Source organism: Brienomyrus brachyistius, chromosome 2 (assembly GCF_023856365.1).
Source record: "Brienomyrus brachyistius isolate T26 chromosome 2, BBRACH_0.4, whole genome shotgun sequence".
Classification (NCBI taxonomy): Eukaryota; Metazoa; Chordata; class Actinopteri; order Osteoglossiformes; family Mormyridae; genus Brienomyrus; species Brienomyrus brachyistius.
The window spans coordinates 27,157,946-27,174,796 of record NC_064534.1 but is presented as its reverse complement, the minus strand read 5'-3'; the positions used below and the strand labels follow the sequence as shown (position 1 = coordinate 27,174,796).

The window sequence follows — 16,851 nt, the reverse complement described above, 5'->3', positions numbered from 1 at the left end:
GGAGATGGAAGTTGAAAGGGAAATTCGACTGAGGGAACTGCAGTTGAAGGTAAAGGAGTTGCCACCACCTTGCCACCTCGTTCCCAGCCTCAGTCACCTTTCACTGACCCCCATGCCCCTGCCGCTCCCACTCCCCCACCACTTTCACCGAGTCCAGATATGCGAGGGGAGCTGCGGTCCGTGTTTTCGGTCAGCAAGAATATTGCCCTGGTGCCTCCTTTTGCTGAAACTGAAATAGCATTTTCAAGCGTAATGCTATCTCATTGAATTGGTTCAATTGGTCGAAAGAGTTCTGGACATTACTGCTACAGTGCAAGTTAGTTGGGAAGAGAGGTCTGTTCCACACTCTACCATCTCTTAGTGATGGCATGGATTACGGTGTTGTGCGATTTTACGTGTCTATGAGCTGGTCCCCAAAGCATATCGACAGAAATTTAGAAATGTAAAAAAAGCTACTATGCAGTCATATACCGAGTTTGTCAGGGAGAAAAACCTCCTACTTGATAAGTGGGTTGCAGCTACTAAAGTGACCGATATGGAATCCTTAAAAGAGCTTATCTTACTGGAAGAATTTAACAACTGCATTCCCTGCATGTCTCTCGGCTGGCCTGGGAACGCCTCGGGATTCCCCCGGAGGAGCTGGATGAAGTGGCTGGGGAGAGGGAAGTCTGGGTTTCCCTGCTGAAACTGCTGCCCCCGCGACCCGACCTCGGATAAGCGGAAGATGATGGATGGATGGATGGATTCCCGAAAGAGTAGCAGTGTATCTAAATGAAAGTAAGGTTGCGAGTCTTTTGCAGGCTGCAGTTCTGGCTGATGAGTTTGTCTTAACTCACAAAATCAGCTTCACCTGTAAAGCGATGTTAGGGGGTTCAAATGAGTCCCATTCAAAAACCGCTCAGTCAGGCAGTGTTGCTGCCGCTGGTCGTGCCAGCACTAGACCTTCTCCTGTACAGTGCTTTTTTGTCACAAAAAATGGGCATATAATTGCAGACTGTTTTACCCTTAAACTCAAGAAGGAACTGCAGGAAAAGAAGCAGTCAATGGTCGGGTTGACAAAAAGTGTTGCGTTTGTGAAGACAATTTCACAGGAGATTGTTGATGATTGTTATCAACCCTTTACCTTTTGTGGTACTGTATCTCTGGTCGGGGGAAATGGAGCGGCTCAGCCGGTCATCATGTCACGTGACATTGGGGCTGCTCAGTCCTTTACCCATGAAGGAGCGTTGTCTTTGGCAGAAAAGACATTTACTGGATCTTATGCTCTTTGTCAAGGGTTAGATATGACTTCCGTTAAGGTACCATAACATATCTGCCTGGATTCTGATCTGGTTAGGAGAGATATCACAGTGGGAGTCAGGCCAGTGTTACCTGTTAAGGGCATTGATATGATAGTAGGTATCGATTTGGCCGGCGGTAAAGAGGTGCCTGTCTCAGTGGTCGCGGACAAACTTGACGAGATAAATGAAAGCGACTGGGGTGCTGCGCTCTCTAAGGCACATACTTAAAAAGCCTTTGGTTTGCTCACTGGGGGCTTTGGGTGCGGATGCTGTAAAGCGCTTTGAGACGATGTAATGTTGTGATAATGTGCTATACAAAAATAAATTTGTTTGTTGTTTGTTTGTAAAATGTAGCCCGCAGGTGTAGTTACTAGGTCCAAATCGAAAGTTGCAGATACTTTAGACCTTTCCGAAACCTTTATGATTATGACGTGAAATGCCCTCAAATTTATTCTGACTGCTTAACCAATGTCATCCAAGTTTGCGGGTCCTTATACTATCAAAGAGAAACTGACTTGGATTAGGTAATGAATACCCCAGATCGCCAGACTACAACTTGGAGATTAAACATAAAAAGGGGACAAAAAAATGTTATTGCTGACGCTCTCTCTCGAATTTGAGAATGTTGTTCACCACACAACAAGTTGCTCTCTTTTGGGGGTGGGCATGTAACAATATTATTACATCAGTCTTTATACATCAAAATACCACTGGGATGCCACAGTTTCCTCTAACCCCTTACACTCATTCAAATACCCCAAGATTGGTGACCCTGGCCAAGTAGATGAGTAACTCAATCTCTACCTTAGTCTATGCATAATGGGAAGTCCCGAGGTCCCAACAGCTCTACAGTTGAATTTTACAAGGCCTTCCCTACACTCCTACTGTAGCCCCAACTTTGACAATGATGTATAATGATTCTCTTTAAGTAGGCCAGCTGCCATCAATATTGACGATGACATACATTTCTTGGAATCCCACCTTATGTAGTAGCTGTAGACCAATTTCTCTCCTAAATGTAGACCATAAGATACTGGCTAAAATTCTTTCCCACCATCTGCAAAAAGTAATACTGACTTTATATCGCTCCAGATTAGACAGGTTTTGTAGCAGGGAGACATCCTTTTTTCAACACTAGGACATTATTAAATATACTATTCTATCCTGGCTGCCCGATTGTAGAGTCCCTTGACAATGAAATGGCTTTCGACAGGGTAGAATGGGATTATCTGTTCTGCATACTTGAAAAATTTGGCTTTGACCCAAGTCTTATTTCCTGGATTCAGCCTCTTTACAGCTCTCCTTCTGCGTTCATGCATACTAGTGGAATTCATCCCCTATCTATATGGGGGAGACGCCAAGGATGCCCAGATTCTTTTTTCTTTTCAACACAGCAGTCGGGTCATCAGTCAGAATAAAATTGAGGGCATTTCACGTCATGGTTTGTTCATAAGCTCTCTCTGTACACAGACATCTTTCTCCTGTATATTTATAAACCCAAATCGTCTCTCCCTCTATTATCGATTTCAGAGCAGATTTCAGTTCGTACAACTGTCAGGATACAAATTAAATCTTCAAAAAAGTGAAATATTTTTTGTAAATCAAGCAGCAAAAGTGGCACATTTCTATTTAAGATAACATTGAGTGGTTTTAAATACCTTGGGGTGATTATCACCAGCTCTCGAGGATGTTCCGGTACAACTTTCAGCCTCTGCTAGATAACCGTAAAGCAGATTTCACTAGAACTGCTTCTCTTCCCCTGTCCTTGGCTGGATGTGTCAATCTTGTAAAAATCCTCCCAAAATTTCTTTATCTTTTTCAATACATCCCAATACTCATCAATGAATCTTTTTAAATTAGTTTTACTAGTTTTAATGCAGCAGCTGACTGCATTCCTGTGGAATAATTGACCTGCTCATCTCAGGAAGTCAGTTCTTCAGCTTCCAAAATCCAAAGGAAGCCTGTCACTTCTGAATATCCAACATGATTACTGGGCTTGTAATAACCATAAAGTTTTCTGCTGGTGTAACGCTCAATCTGCTAGTTGCCCATCTTGAGTTCACACTGAGATGCTGTCTTCACAAATCTTTTTGCAATTTATTTCAGTTCAATATTATTTGTATAGGGCATTTTCACAGCATTCCATTGTCTCCAAACCCTTTACATTATCCCTGCCCAAAGCCTGCAGTGAATAAGCCAGAGGCGACAGTGGCAGGGAAAAACTCCCTAGAAGGAAGAAATCTTTGGAGAAATCAGACTCAAGTGGGAGCCCATCTTCCAGGGTCCAACAGAGGCAGTCAAATCCAGGGGAGAATGGGGTCCGTTATTACAGGCCATTAGACCCCTGTATAACTGAAGTGAGAACTTGGCCAGCATTAAGCTTGACTTGATCTTGGTGGGTGCTGAACTCCACCAGGGTTGCTTCTTGTCACTGATTCTATTCAAAACCTTTATGCATAGAATTTCTGGCACAGCCAAGGGGTGGTGACCTCAGGATTGCTTTTTGACCGTGATACGGTCATGCTGGCTTCATCAGGGTGTAACTTCTGGCATGTGCTGTAGCTGTATGCAGTGAGTACGGAAGATTGACAGGCGGATCGGTGAAGCGTTTGCAGTTATGTGGGCATTGTACCAGTCTGTAGTGGTGAAGAAAGAGCTTAGATAGAAGGCATAGATATGGATTTCCTGGTCGATCTACGTTCTTATCCTCATTTAAGGTCACGAGTGCCGACGTAGTGACCAAAAGAATGAGATCGCAGATACAAGAGGCAGAAAATAGCTTCATTTACAGGGTGTCTGGGCTCGGGTAGGTAGGGTAGAGTGAGGAGCTCAGACATTCAGGAAGAGCTCAATTAGAGCCAGTGCTCTTTCATGTCAAAAGCAGATTTGGGCGTTTGGGCGTCTATCTAGGATGGCTCCCTGGGGAGGAGACCCCGGGGGTAGACCCAGGACATGCTGGAGAAAGTATATCTCTCAGCTGGCCTGGGATCGCCGTGGTGTTCCCCTGGAGGACCTGGAGAAGGTGGCTGGGGAGAGCGAGGTCTAGGCATCCCTGCTCAGCCTGCTGCCCCCATGACCCAGACCTGGTTGAGTGACAAAAGATGGATGTATGGATGAAAAATTAAAAATTTAAAGCTAAGAACCATCATTAATATTTAAATGAACACATTGCTGTTCATGGACATTGTTTAAATGCTGTGCGAAGAAATTTGTATTCAAATGATGCAGGTAGTAAGAATATTGCCCTAATAACAGATTACTATTTACCCCCCAAACTAGTATTAGATAAGCAAGTATGTAAGATAATTTAATTATTTAAAATAATTATTCAAAAAGATTTTTAAAATCACCTGACAGTACTGTGCCACTGAGTTTTATTGTGCTTTATGAAATATAGCATATAAGGTACTTATACATAAAATACATGAATTTAATACATTAATATACTACATTAATACACTAATAAAATGTGCTAATACACTTTACAACAGGCATCCCAAGGCGCTTTCCATGGGTATGTTGCAATACATTATTACATAATAAATGCAGAATTATATGAAAATAGGGAAATGGGAAGAATGAGGGAAAGACTGCGAGATGATAATGGAGGAGAACGTTCCATTACATGTTTTTTGTAAAGTTGTAATTTCTGTGACCTGTCATAAAGAAATTGATGCTGCCCTTTGTAAAGCTTAATTATGTAACCATGATAACTTTCATAACTCGTTACATTTATTTCACAGTTGCTTTAATCCAAAGTGACACACATTTATGAGAGAAAGCAGAGTCAGTCAGTCCCTGAAACAAGTGGGGGGGGGGGGGGGGGGGGTAAGAACCTTGCTGAGCAGCATGATAGTGTCAGTACTCTGCCTACCCTGGGATTCGTCCAATCACAGGCACTGGGTCCTAACACGCTTAGCCACACTGCCCCCCAGTAATTGTTCAAGTACGTATAGATTTTAAATAGCTCAAGCAGTACTCCCTCCCCTTATACACTGGGGATATGTCCCAAGACCCCCAGAAGATGGTTGAAACTACAAATAGAACCCTATATATGCGTATATAGCGGCGTGTGTGTGTGTGTGTGCATATATTTATGGACAAAGGGATGATTCATGTTCCAGGCAGGACATTTTATCATTCTACTGAAAAGAGTGTGCAATTTAAAAATTGTTATTATTATTATTTATTTATTACTGTCCGTTTATTATTATTTAAAACTGTTCAATTGTTCATTTACGGAATTTTCCATTTAATATTTTTGGACTGCGTTTCACCATGGCTAAATGAAACTGCAGAAAGTGGAAAGAGGAGATAAGGGGGGTAAGACGAGACCACTCTATATGAAGTCAGAAGTGCAATTTGCAGACGTTTGTATTGCAACATCTTAATAAAATACGCTAATTAGACATAAGATTAAAACCACTTACAGGTGAAGTGAAAGACACTGATTATCCAGTGTCTACAATGGGCATGTAAGTGTCAGAACTGGAGTAATGGAAGAAAGTGGCCTAGTCTGATGAGTCACATTTTCTGCTCCATCGTGTATATGGTCGGGTTCATGCGCTTCATTTACCTGGGGAAGAGATGGTACCAGGATGCGCTTTGGGAAGAAGGTCAGCCAGCAGAAGTGTGATGCTCTGTGCAATGTTCTAATGGGAAATCTTGGGGCCTGACATTCATGGGTGCAGTGTGTGGTTCAGTGGGCTAAACCTCTGTACCTGTGATCAGAAGGTTGCTGGGTTGAGCCCAGCCTTAGCCTTAGCCTTAGCTGTGAGTCCTTGACCAAGGCCCTTAACTACAAGGTCTCTGGGTGCTGCTATGGGTGGCTGCCCTTGGCCAGACAAAGAGTTTAGGGAGACATAGAGAGAATTTTCCCATGGGGATCAATTATGTGGATTTTACTTTGACACCATTTACCAAAACATTGTTGCAAACCAAGTACACCCCATTATGACAATGGTATTTGACAATGGTAGTAGCCTCTCTCAGCAGGAATGTACCCTGTCACACAGTAAAAATTGCTCAGGCATAGTTTGAGTAACACTGTTATGGGCTGGCCCCCATCCTGGGTTGTTCCCTGCCTCGTGCCCATAGCTTCCGGGATAGGCTCCGGACTCCCCACAACTCCAGAAGGGTAAGTGGTTTGGAAGATGGATGGATGGATAGTTTGAGGAACATGAAAACGAAATCAAGGTGTTGACTTGGCCTCCAAATTCCCCAGATCTCAGTCTAATTGAGCATCTGTGGGATGTGCTGGACAAGTAAGTTCTACAGTATCTATGGAGGCCCCAGTCACAGCTTAGAGGATTTAAAGGATCTGCTGCTAATGTCTTTGTGCCAGTTGTTACAGGACACCTTCAGAATTCTTGTGGAGTCCATGACTTCACAGGTCAGAACTGTTGGCACAAGGAGGACCAACTCAATATTAGGCAGCTTGGTTAAATGTTACGACTGATTGGTTCATATCAATTCTCACTTCTTTAAAGGTTTCTTCAGTTTTTTCATTTTTAGCGTCCGTGACATTTTCATCATTTTCAGATCGAAACACGTCCTCTTTTTCTTTCGCTGTCGCCTCCTCTGCCTCCCTTTGGTGTCGTTCCTCTTTCTCTGTTTTTTTCATCTTCAAGAAGTAGTATAAGTTTTTCTCTGGGTATGTCACCTTGGCCAGAGGAAATTTGTGTATTGTTTTGGTTTCCGTGGTTATCAGCAGGAAGGTGAGTGCGGAGAGGCAGAATGGCCAAGTGCAAGCTGGGAGTCCAAACTGAAAAGACAACCATTGGGACACCGTGACTCACAAGCTCCAATGTTACATTTCTACTTTAGATTGTTATGTTTTCATTTCATATGGCAAAATGTGAAGGTGCAACACTATTTATTATTGTGGAGAGAAGACATAATCCTATTTCACCATATTACTTACAGTGGCCATCACATTGGAGATAGCAGAGCTTAGATATGCACAGAAAAAGGCTGTGAAAATAAAAAGAGTGAACATAGATGAAGCAAATGGGTATATTCAGTCATTTTAACTAAACAGCTAAAACTACATTTTGTCATCAAGGAAATGCATTACAATTAAGATGAGTTAAGAGCACTTACCACAGGCCACGGCCAGGAGGTGAACTTGCCACGTTAGTGCGTAGAACATCCCTCCAATTGCAATGCAGGCAAGTACACAGTTATATCCCCACAAGCCGAAGTAAATTTTATCAAATGGGGCAGCAAGAGCTAGACCTGGGTGATTTATGCAACCGTTTAGCAAGATCGATCCCAATTAAGAAGTAGAACAAAACACACAAGCATAAGATTTTCCATGATTTTGGAAACCACTCATCATTAACCACTGGAGTAAATTGTCTGAACTGAAGAAATATATTGCATAATAAACAAAATTCAATTCCATTAAGTTTAATTTTGCTAGCAGTATAAATAGTAACTTGTGATATTATTAGGCTCTTACCGGACACCATGCCAACAGCAGAACCGATGGTTGCATGCAGACAAGTAATTGGAGAGGAAATAAACAGAGAGATGATGAAAATTCCTCCAGTCCAGGGGTTGTCACACCCATAAACTTGACCAATTCCAACTGGGATTGCGCGGAAAAGCTATGAGAGAATGCACAACGACTGAAAATGTTTGATGTAGTTAAAGATCTGTATCCTGTTGTTAAAGATAATTTTAGTTCTCTCCCTGCATTTACCCACATTATGATTCATTATCTGTTTATCAGTATTTATATTCTAGTTGTACATATATTTCTACATCTGGTGGAATTCTGGCAGAGCTGGACTAATTTTCAGCCTGGGAGTTTTATGCCCAAGACCAGCCTTTTTTGTCTTTGTTCTGGGGGAATTTTGATAAATAATGGCACAGTTCAAGTCTTATTGATCCAAGAAATGTATTACATACATTTCAAGAAGAAAATAAATAATAATTAGCATAACGAAGGGGTGGCATGGTGGTGCAGTGGTTAGCACTGCTGCCTCACACCTCTGGGACCCGGGTTCGAGTCTCCACCTGGGTCACATGTGTGTGGAGTTTGCATGTTCTCCCCATGTCGTCGTGGGGTTTCCTCTGGGTACTCCGGTTTCCCAAAAAAACATGCTGAGGCTAATTGGACTTGCTAAATTGCCCATAGTTGTGTATGTGTGAGTGAATGGTGTGTGAGTGTGCCCTGTGATGGGCTGGCCCCTCATCCTGGGTTGTTCCCTGCCTCGTGCCCATTGCTTCCGGGATAGGCTCCGGAACCCCCACGACCCAGTAGGATAAGCGGTTTGGTGGATGGGTGGATGGGTGGATGGGTGGATAGCATACTGAACTGTTCCAGCAGTCTGACTTCCTCGGCCCGGATGTCTTTCTAAAATCCATCGTTTGAGAAACTTCCAGTGATCAGCCATAGCCAGCTTTTAGTGGCACCTCTGTAACCTCTCACTACCCTCATTCATGATAAGCGTTCTAAATGATAAACGATCATACTGAGGTGCGTGCTGCATATTTGCACATTTCTCAATGCAGTTAGTGTGTGTGTGTGTGTGTGTAAGCTAGCTGAAGCGTTGTTGCAGAATTTTTAAGTTTTTTTAAGATTTTCTTGTTTCCGACCAGCTCAATTTAAAATTTGTCAAACTATTTTACTGGCATCTAGTACTGAATAACAAGGGGAGTACTGGCATCTGGTACTGAACAACAAGGGGAGTACTGCTCAATATAACCATGTGACAACTGGTTATCATTTGCAGTGAGATATACTTTTTGCAGGTACCTTCAAAAGATAACAAGCATCAGCGCTGGCAACATTATGATTCAACATAAGCCATCACTCACATGAGGCACATCCACGTCTGACCAGGTGAGGTTAGGGAGGGAGGTTGTTGGCTGGATTAGAACTTGGGGGAAGTAGTTGTTGTAGTGGCCTGTGGCCACCATGTGCACACAAACGAGGATGTTGAAGGGCAGAGTAAATACAGGAAGGTCCCATCTACTGTTGATAGAGGCAAGGGCACTTGAAACAACTGGGCTGGAAAATGCAAAGAATACAGAAATAGGCAACAGCATGAGCAGCTGGAACTGAGAATGATTGCCTTCAGAATTTTAGTATTACCCCAGATTCTCACATTTACACCACGATTCCCTTTTTATCAAATCTAAGTTTTTTTTATCCTGAAATTTCTGCAATCTACATTTTTACAAGCCAGAGGAAATAGACATACTGTACACCCGTTCTCATTTCTGCTACTGCAAATTTTACACAATAAAAGAATAAAAAAGAAGATAAAGAAGTATTAATACAAAAAACAAGATTGCTCACCAAGCCATGGACATGAAGATGTTTGGAAGAAGAAGCCACCAATACCAGTCACCCTTGTCGGAGAACACAGCCATTAGGAGGCCGACTAGGATTCCATTGTAGCCATACAAACCTGCAGCTATTGCCCCTCTAAATTAGGTTTGAAAAACATTGTTACATTAGTAACATTAACCTAACCTTTGCAAAATATACTGTACATATCCAAAGATAACTGATTTCCTTAAAGGGGAAAATAAACTAAAATGCTTTTTGCAAACTATACAGAAACAAACAAGCAAACATACAGAATTAGCTGAGATCATACTATCATCTGACAAATTAAAGAGGCCCAGCTTTGTTTTAAGTGCATTTAAACAAAAGGGTCATTCATTTATAGAACTTTGACATATTTATGTTTTCATAGAGTGGATTTTAACATTATTTAGAACTTTGTTTTGTATACCCCTCCTATGCAACTTCAGTTTTCATAAATTTATGCTATTTATCCTTCTTATGAGAAGGAAATTATCGTCGTTAAATGTCGATCCCTGTCTCAGCAAAAAAGTGTGTAATAACATAACCAGTTATCTAAGTCTTCGTAAATTCCCCTTTAAAAGCAAGGAGGGTATTCCAGCTGGTTTCAATTGCCTCCTGCAATTACTGCTTGTGTCTCTGCATGGTGCACTGTGATTAAAGGTGTATAAATAAGAACAAACGTTGTGAATCACAGGACTGTATGGCAGATACCAGCTTTTTCCTGGAGTGGACTGGGGTATTTCAGTCAGAGAAGTATAATTAACTATTAGTACAATAGATCATGCAGAATAAAAACAGCCAGAATGAAATGTTTGTGTTATCTCACTCATTAAAGTGCTCATAAAGTGTATAATTACTTAATCTATAAACATCTTATCAAGTTACTGATTTAATGCATGTTTCACAATGTACAATGAAGTATTGAGGAACATGAGATTACCTGTTTTGCCTGAGAATGAGTGCAGATATTGTAGCAAACAGGGTGCCCACAAAGCCATTGAGTGCCCACCAGCGATTTTGTAAGATCAGGCCCCCAAATATTATCAGTCCACTGAGTGGATTGTTGACAAACATAACTTGAGCAGCCCCACGGAGCACCCAATCCAGAATCTGCAGTAGCAAAAACTGCCCTGGGAGGGAGTGCAGATACTCATTAAGAACAATCCATGTGATCAACCGTGTTTCCAAATTTCATATTTGCAAAGCTTTTCATTAAGATGTATTACTTACAGAACCATAAGTTTGAGTGTGTCGTCACTAGTCATTTTTTGTGGATGTTTTAGAATTCTTGTGTTTAGAAATGATTTCAATGAGTATACTAAATGGCATCCATTTGGAAATATATCACCATCCAGAATCTTAAAATATGTAGTCAGCTAAGTCTATTTTAATGCTATTAACCTTTCATCCATTCTCCAAACACTTTCATGTCCCCTGAAAAGTAGGAGACTACTTTGAAGAGTTTGGCCTTCATCATCTGGAATGACGAAGGGGCTTCGGGCAGTTGCTGCTTATTCTCTGAAATTGGCTCCTTCGGCTCAGTTTTTGTCTGAGGACTTTCATTTCGCATGAGTGGCATCACTTCCTGGAAGTAATTTAATGATTCACATTCAATGTACACACCAACATGTCAACATAGGAACTGTACAGGATAGGACCACAACATATGCTGATGTGCATTTCCCAAAGAAAAACATTGTAGCATGATTAAATAAGAAATAAACAGGTTAATTTAAAGCCTGATCCTTTCTACATATTGGCGCCATCGTTTAGTGCTGCAGTCTCACACTTCCGCGTTTCATTCTGAAGCCAGCACTGTGTGTGCAGAATTTTCAGCATTTTTTTTGTGGTTTTTCTTTCTCCTTCTTGTTCTTGGTATTCCTCACACAAAGAAATAGTTTTGTGAAATTGTTCAGTCTGTACTAAATTGTTAGTCTGTGATCGGTGGTAGCTCATTCCTTCCTTGCGGAAATAGGTGCTGCTCATGTTAGAGCTGCCTGATATCACATATCTGGCTGTAATCTCGATTATATGGCACATGTGCACTAATCACCAGGGCTTCAGATGACGGGTGAAGTACCAACTTTTCAGTACTACAGTCAGACCTCGGACAATCGCGAGGTTAGGTCCCAGAACCCGCGGTGAATGAGGAGGATTTGTGGATGTTTGGTAGAGTCACTAAAAATGGTAATATGTGATTATTTCTATAGTTTAAACCCTAAATATGACCCCAGTCATGCTCCCAAAACACTATACCATATTGGGGATGTAAGTAAGCATCTGTATAATACCGAAACACCGATGTCTGGACAGACATTTTGCCCATTATCCAGAGCCCTGGTGATTATTGTGGCATATGCAGTATAATCACAATGTGATGTTGTGCGGCCCTAGCGCAAGTATATCATTGTCCTGATTCATTCATGAACTCACTCCTGCTTATGGTAGAGGCCCTGATGGAGATACACTCTCCGTTCTTCAAATCCACCCAAGTGCTATAAAGGATGAATTGTTGACACTGTCCTGTAAGGCCAACTCCCTGCCCAGTCATTCATGTAATCCTTGCAACTACTTGGACAAAAAGGTAGTGAATACAGTGAAAATATTTAAGGTGTAATAGTCTGAATAGCAGAAAGAATGTGACATTCATAAACTTTTCACTAGAATGCAAAGTCTGGGACCTTCTAGTGCTCCTATAGAATGTCCCTATGAAATTAGACTTGTAACTTTGACTATGAATCAGATCAACCGCTTTGTAAAGGGGTGACATATGGCTTACAGCCATTTCCGGAGGTATAGTCAAAAACCAGCATTTTCAAATCAGATTTGTTTAGGCAACCCCTCAAGGTAAATCAATTACATAACTTAATGAGTTTTGCGTTACTTCTGTAGCCTGGACCACAGTCAAGATGCCAATCATGAGGGCTTCATGACTGAGTTTTTGCTTTCTACGTGTGTATCTTTACAAAGGACAGCAAAAAACAATATTCTTGTAAATATGTCATATAAATCTTCAGTTCTGACAGAGACTGTAAGAAGCCTAACCAGTTGTGACTCAGGTTTAGCAACCAAAATTCCTCCGTCAAATAAAATTTCAATCTAAATTACCTCCACGTTCTCCATTTGAACCATTTGTCGCTATATTATACCATTCATACAATTCCATTGTATGTCTCCAAAAACTCCTCTGAAGTACAACAAACAACTTAACTATTATCCACAAAAGCACTAACTCACTCGGCTTCATGTGACTACAGGCGAGAGCTACTTACGCACCAAAACCCCATGTGATGAAAGACTGACTGGCAAAGCATCGGCTTTAGTCACCATGGATGTGATCCAAGACAACTTCTATTACTCGTTTCCGACACAATACTAACAACAATATATCAATGTGCTGCAAAAAGTAAAATATTTCTATAAAGGAAAAATATATATGGATGAAAACAGGCAACAGCTACCAAGGAGCGATTCAAACAAGAAACACAAACAGAATGGGTGTGTTCCATCCACAAGCATGACGAGGTGTCAGACGCAAAGTATGTGCAAACCAGTAGTGGATGCTGTCTGAAATGTTTGTATTCATATCTTTACAGTATGTGGACCGTCCATTCATTTCCATGGGAAAAACACTAATTCCAGCAATGACAACCTCAACCCCTACCCAGCCCTGACCTTAACCATACCAAGCAAATATAAGACTTTTGGCAATATTTGCTTACAGCAACAGATTTTTGTAAAACTTAGTTTCTCCTTGTGGAGACTGTAAAGGTGGTCCCCACAACGTCAAAATGACAGGATTTTATCACATTGTGTCCCCACAATGTACTTACGTGTTATATCTTTGGGGGACTCCCCAATCATTTCTGTGGGGAAAACTTTAATCCCAGCATGACGACCTTAACCCCTACCCAGCCCTGACCTTAACCATAAGTAACCAAACAAAATACGAGACTTTTGGTATTTTTGCTTTTTTGACAGCACCTGAAACATGGTTCCCACAATGTCAAAATAACAGGCTTTTATTACATTGTGGGGAACATTTGGTCCCCACAATGTGATATAAACACAATCCCCACATTTTGGCCAAGCAGCAGAGTCAAGCTGTGTTTGACATTTTTCAATCACCCTCTTCCAAGGATCATTGCAGATTAAGCCAACAGAACCCAGTAACCAGTAACCTCTACCCTTCACCCATTTTTATATAAATTCTCATTTGAATGTTAAGAACAGGAAACGCTTGTTCTATAAGAGAATCGATCAACCTCTCAAACCGTAACCCCCATTTCCATTATCACAGCTGCATTCTCTCCATTACAATACTAACCTCTTATGAGGTACCTTTAATTATTGCCACTCGCCTGTTCCCTGCACCTGACTAGCACACATTTTGAAGATGTCTCAGTCCTGCTTCATATCAAGGTAGATAACAGTCATATAGATTACAAGCTGCATGTTTGTCACTTCCTGCTAAATGATAAAATACGTTCATGCTTTATCATGGACATGTACTGGAAATCACCTGCCTACTGCTGCCTGCTAGCTGGTGCTTTTTATATATTTGGTGAGAATTGTCAGGTTAACTGTTTCTAATGTGGTTCCCTGCTGGAATCCAAATAGCCTGGCAAATGCTTTAGGCTAAGCCAGAGGGAGGCAGTCCTGATCCTGCATTGCCGGTACCTTGATGAATGCCTATCTGCCTGAGATCAGGAGCGGTTTGTTGGAGAACAGGGATGATAAAAAACCTGCTGGGTACCAGCACTGCAGGATTAGGGTTTCCTACCTCTGGGTAAGGAAAGTTGTATTTGCTAACACATCTTTCTAGTTTATCTTAGTAAACCCTGCCTTACCTTTAAGATGCTTGAGTAGCTGACCTGTGAATGAAATCAGAGGAGTGAAGAAATATGAGTGATATTCTTTGGAATATCCTAGCGAATGCAAATTTTAATAATTAGAAAACACACAGATATGCACATATGCATAAAATTAAAAAGGTAATGCATCTAATACAATATTTTATTCCTATATTTGCATTTTTTGCCTTTGTATTTTACCAGAAGTTATGGTTTGCAGTCATAATCATGATCTTTAAATAGAATTGTCAAAATTACATGAGATTACTATCCATCCACACCACTTATCCTACCCAAGATCATCTCTTGCCAGTTTATAATACATATTAATATTCTTGCTGTTTTATGAATAAAAGACATTTACCTCTCTAACATGCGAACCAGGCATAAATGTATCCAGTGGTGGATGCAAGGTTTTCTGTAAGTTAGCAACCTTGGAGTTGCAGAATTTATTCCTCTGCATTCAAAGGTCGTATATATATACTCCTCCTCCCCTCTAACATCTGCACAAGAAAGCGAGAGCTACAGATTTGTCCAATAGGGCTGCATCACCACCTATCTGCATACTTCCCAGACCAGTCCATCCTCCTTTCTTTTAAATATACAGTGGTAACTCGACCTACGAACAGTCCTGTTCACGAACAAATAGGGTTAAGAACCAGATATTCGAAATGTTTATATATATATATATATATATATATATATATATATATATATATATATATATATATATATATATATATAAATTATAGCACTTCATAACATAAATTATTAAGTAACTCCTATTTAACTTTCGTCCTGTTTTAGCTTTCTGTTCCTATATATCTCTTATGTTTGACAGGTTGGTCGGTAATGGTAAAATAAACCTCAAGAGAATTATATAATTAAACTGGATTGGTATTATCTTGCCTTACATGTATGGACATGCCTTGCCTTGATTTTGTTTGAATTTATTTGCTGTTATAATCTTTACCAAAGCATGTATAATTTAGCGATTTTTTTTAATAGAGGTTCCTGACAAAGTCAAAAAACCATGATTCAGTACATAAATGTATGTGGTGCTATTATGCATTTTAAACTTACAAACAGGTTGGTGCCGACCCTAACACCAGAGTGGATAGAATTGTCACGCCCTACTCGTCCGATCCTCCTGTGTGCCACGCCCCCTCATTAACCTCGTGTGAAATCCCGATTGTTACCAGCTGTTTCCTGTTTTTTCCATTGAGTCCTGTGTATTTCAGTCCGCGTTCGAGTATGCTTCCCTAGGTCTGTCATTGAAGTCTATTGTGTTAGTTTGACGTCTTATAGCGAAGTCGTTTCTTGGTTTACCCTGTATGCCCTTCCGTTCACACATTAAATCCCTATTTCCCCGACCGGACGTCTCCGGCTCCTACTTCCCCAGTCCGAGCTCGCCAGCTAAGGACAGAGTTCGCCATCAAACGTCAAACTCACACAAACAGCTGGTAACAATCGGGATTTCACACGAGGATAATGAGGGGGCGTGGCACACAGGAGGATCGGACGAGGGGGGCGTGACAGGGCGAATTAATTTCGTGAGCTGAGGTACCACTGTACATTATTACTGGAATAATATGCTATATTGTGAATTCTATTTTTTTACACAATCTTTTGAATGAACACTTAGCATAGGGAACCCCAATATTTAAGTAAAATGTAATTCATTCTAAATTCAGTGCTCACAGAAAGTCTTGTGATTGCATAATTCTGTAATAATGTTGCAAATTGGGTTGGTTTCATAACAAGAATCATCTGACAATTAATGTTAAACATATCAGCACATATCTTTTATACAGATCTTTTCTATTTATTAAGTGTCATCATTTTTGACTGACTCACACAGTTCTGTTCTTGCTATTTTGCTATTAATTGAAATTGTAGTCATTGGCTCCCAAAGGAATACTAAAGACAAATGTCTGGGGTTTTAAGTTATTGCAAAGGTGTTACTAATCAAAAACTACCCAGTGAGACTGCTTGTCAATGATCATTTTAACAGCTCTCTTGGAACTATAATTTGAGTTTCAATTTATCAGTACCGGAAGTACATTTTTACTCAAAACTGTTTTTTTCTAATGTGATAATTATTTTGTAAATGATTGAATAAAATAATGATATTTGTTATAAAATCAATACATTTAAAATGTCTTTACTGAATTAAGTAGGAGTCCCAAGACATTCTGTGAGCACTGTAAGTGGTAAGCTATGCTCTAAGTCATTTTCTTGTGACTTTATTTTGGTACAGTGAAGGGCAGACCAAAATACCCGAATCTGGATTTTTTAAAAAAGGGCAAAACAGGTAACATCTCTGTGAAGTAATGAATGCTCTTTCACACGCTCATTTTGCCAAGCCATTACTAACAATTCGGAAGACTTA

General features: G+C 40.6%; 2 protein-coding genes across 7 annotated transcripts in view; both read right to left on the bottom strand.

The window, feature by feature from the left end:
- riok2 (RIO kinase 2 (yeast)) overlaps positions 1–16,851 on the bottom strand; it is a 399,097-nt gene that overhangs the window by 256,389 nt on the left and 125,857 nt on the right. The window lies entirely within an intron of this gene.
- slc14a2 (solute carrier family 14 member 2) lies at positions 4,638–14,953 on the bottom strand. Of its 6 annotated transcripts, none has more exons than XM_048978778.1 (10): positions 14,824–14,953; positions 14,457–14,480; positions 10,837–11,191; positions 10,547–10,736; positions 9,592–9,720; positions 9,108–9,300; positions 7,744–7,891; positions 7,383–7,517; positions 7,204–7,253; positions 4,638–7,044 (listed from the first exon to the last, which is right to left on the bottom strand). In XM_048978778.1, exons 4-10 carry the CDS (start codon positions 10,678–10,680, stop codon positions 6,709–6,711), a joined length of 1,125 nt encoding a protein of 374 aa, XP_048834735.1. In that variant the 5' UTR covers positions 10,681–10,736; positions 10,837–11,191; positions 14,457–14,480; positions 14,824–14,953; the 3' UTR covers positions 4,638–6,708. The 6 variants fall into 6 exon arrangements, with proteins under 6 accessions (XP_048834735.1, XP_048834698.1, XP_048834744.1 ...); XM_048978741.1 differs by having other exon boundaries at positions 11,008–11,191; XM_048978787.1 differs by lacking the exon at positions 10,837–11,191 and having other exon boundaries at positions 14,824–14,893.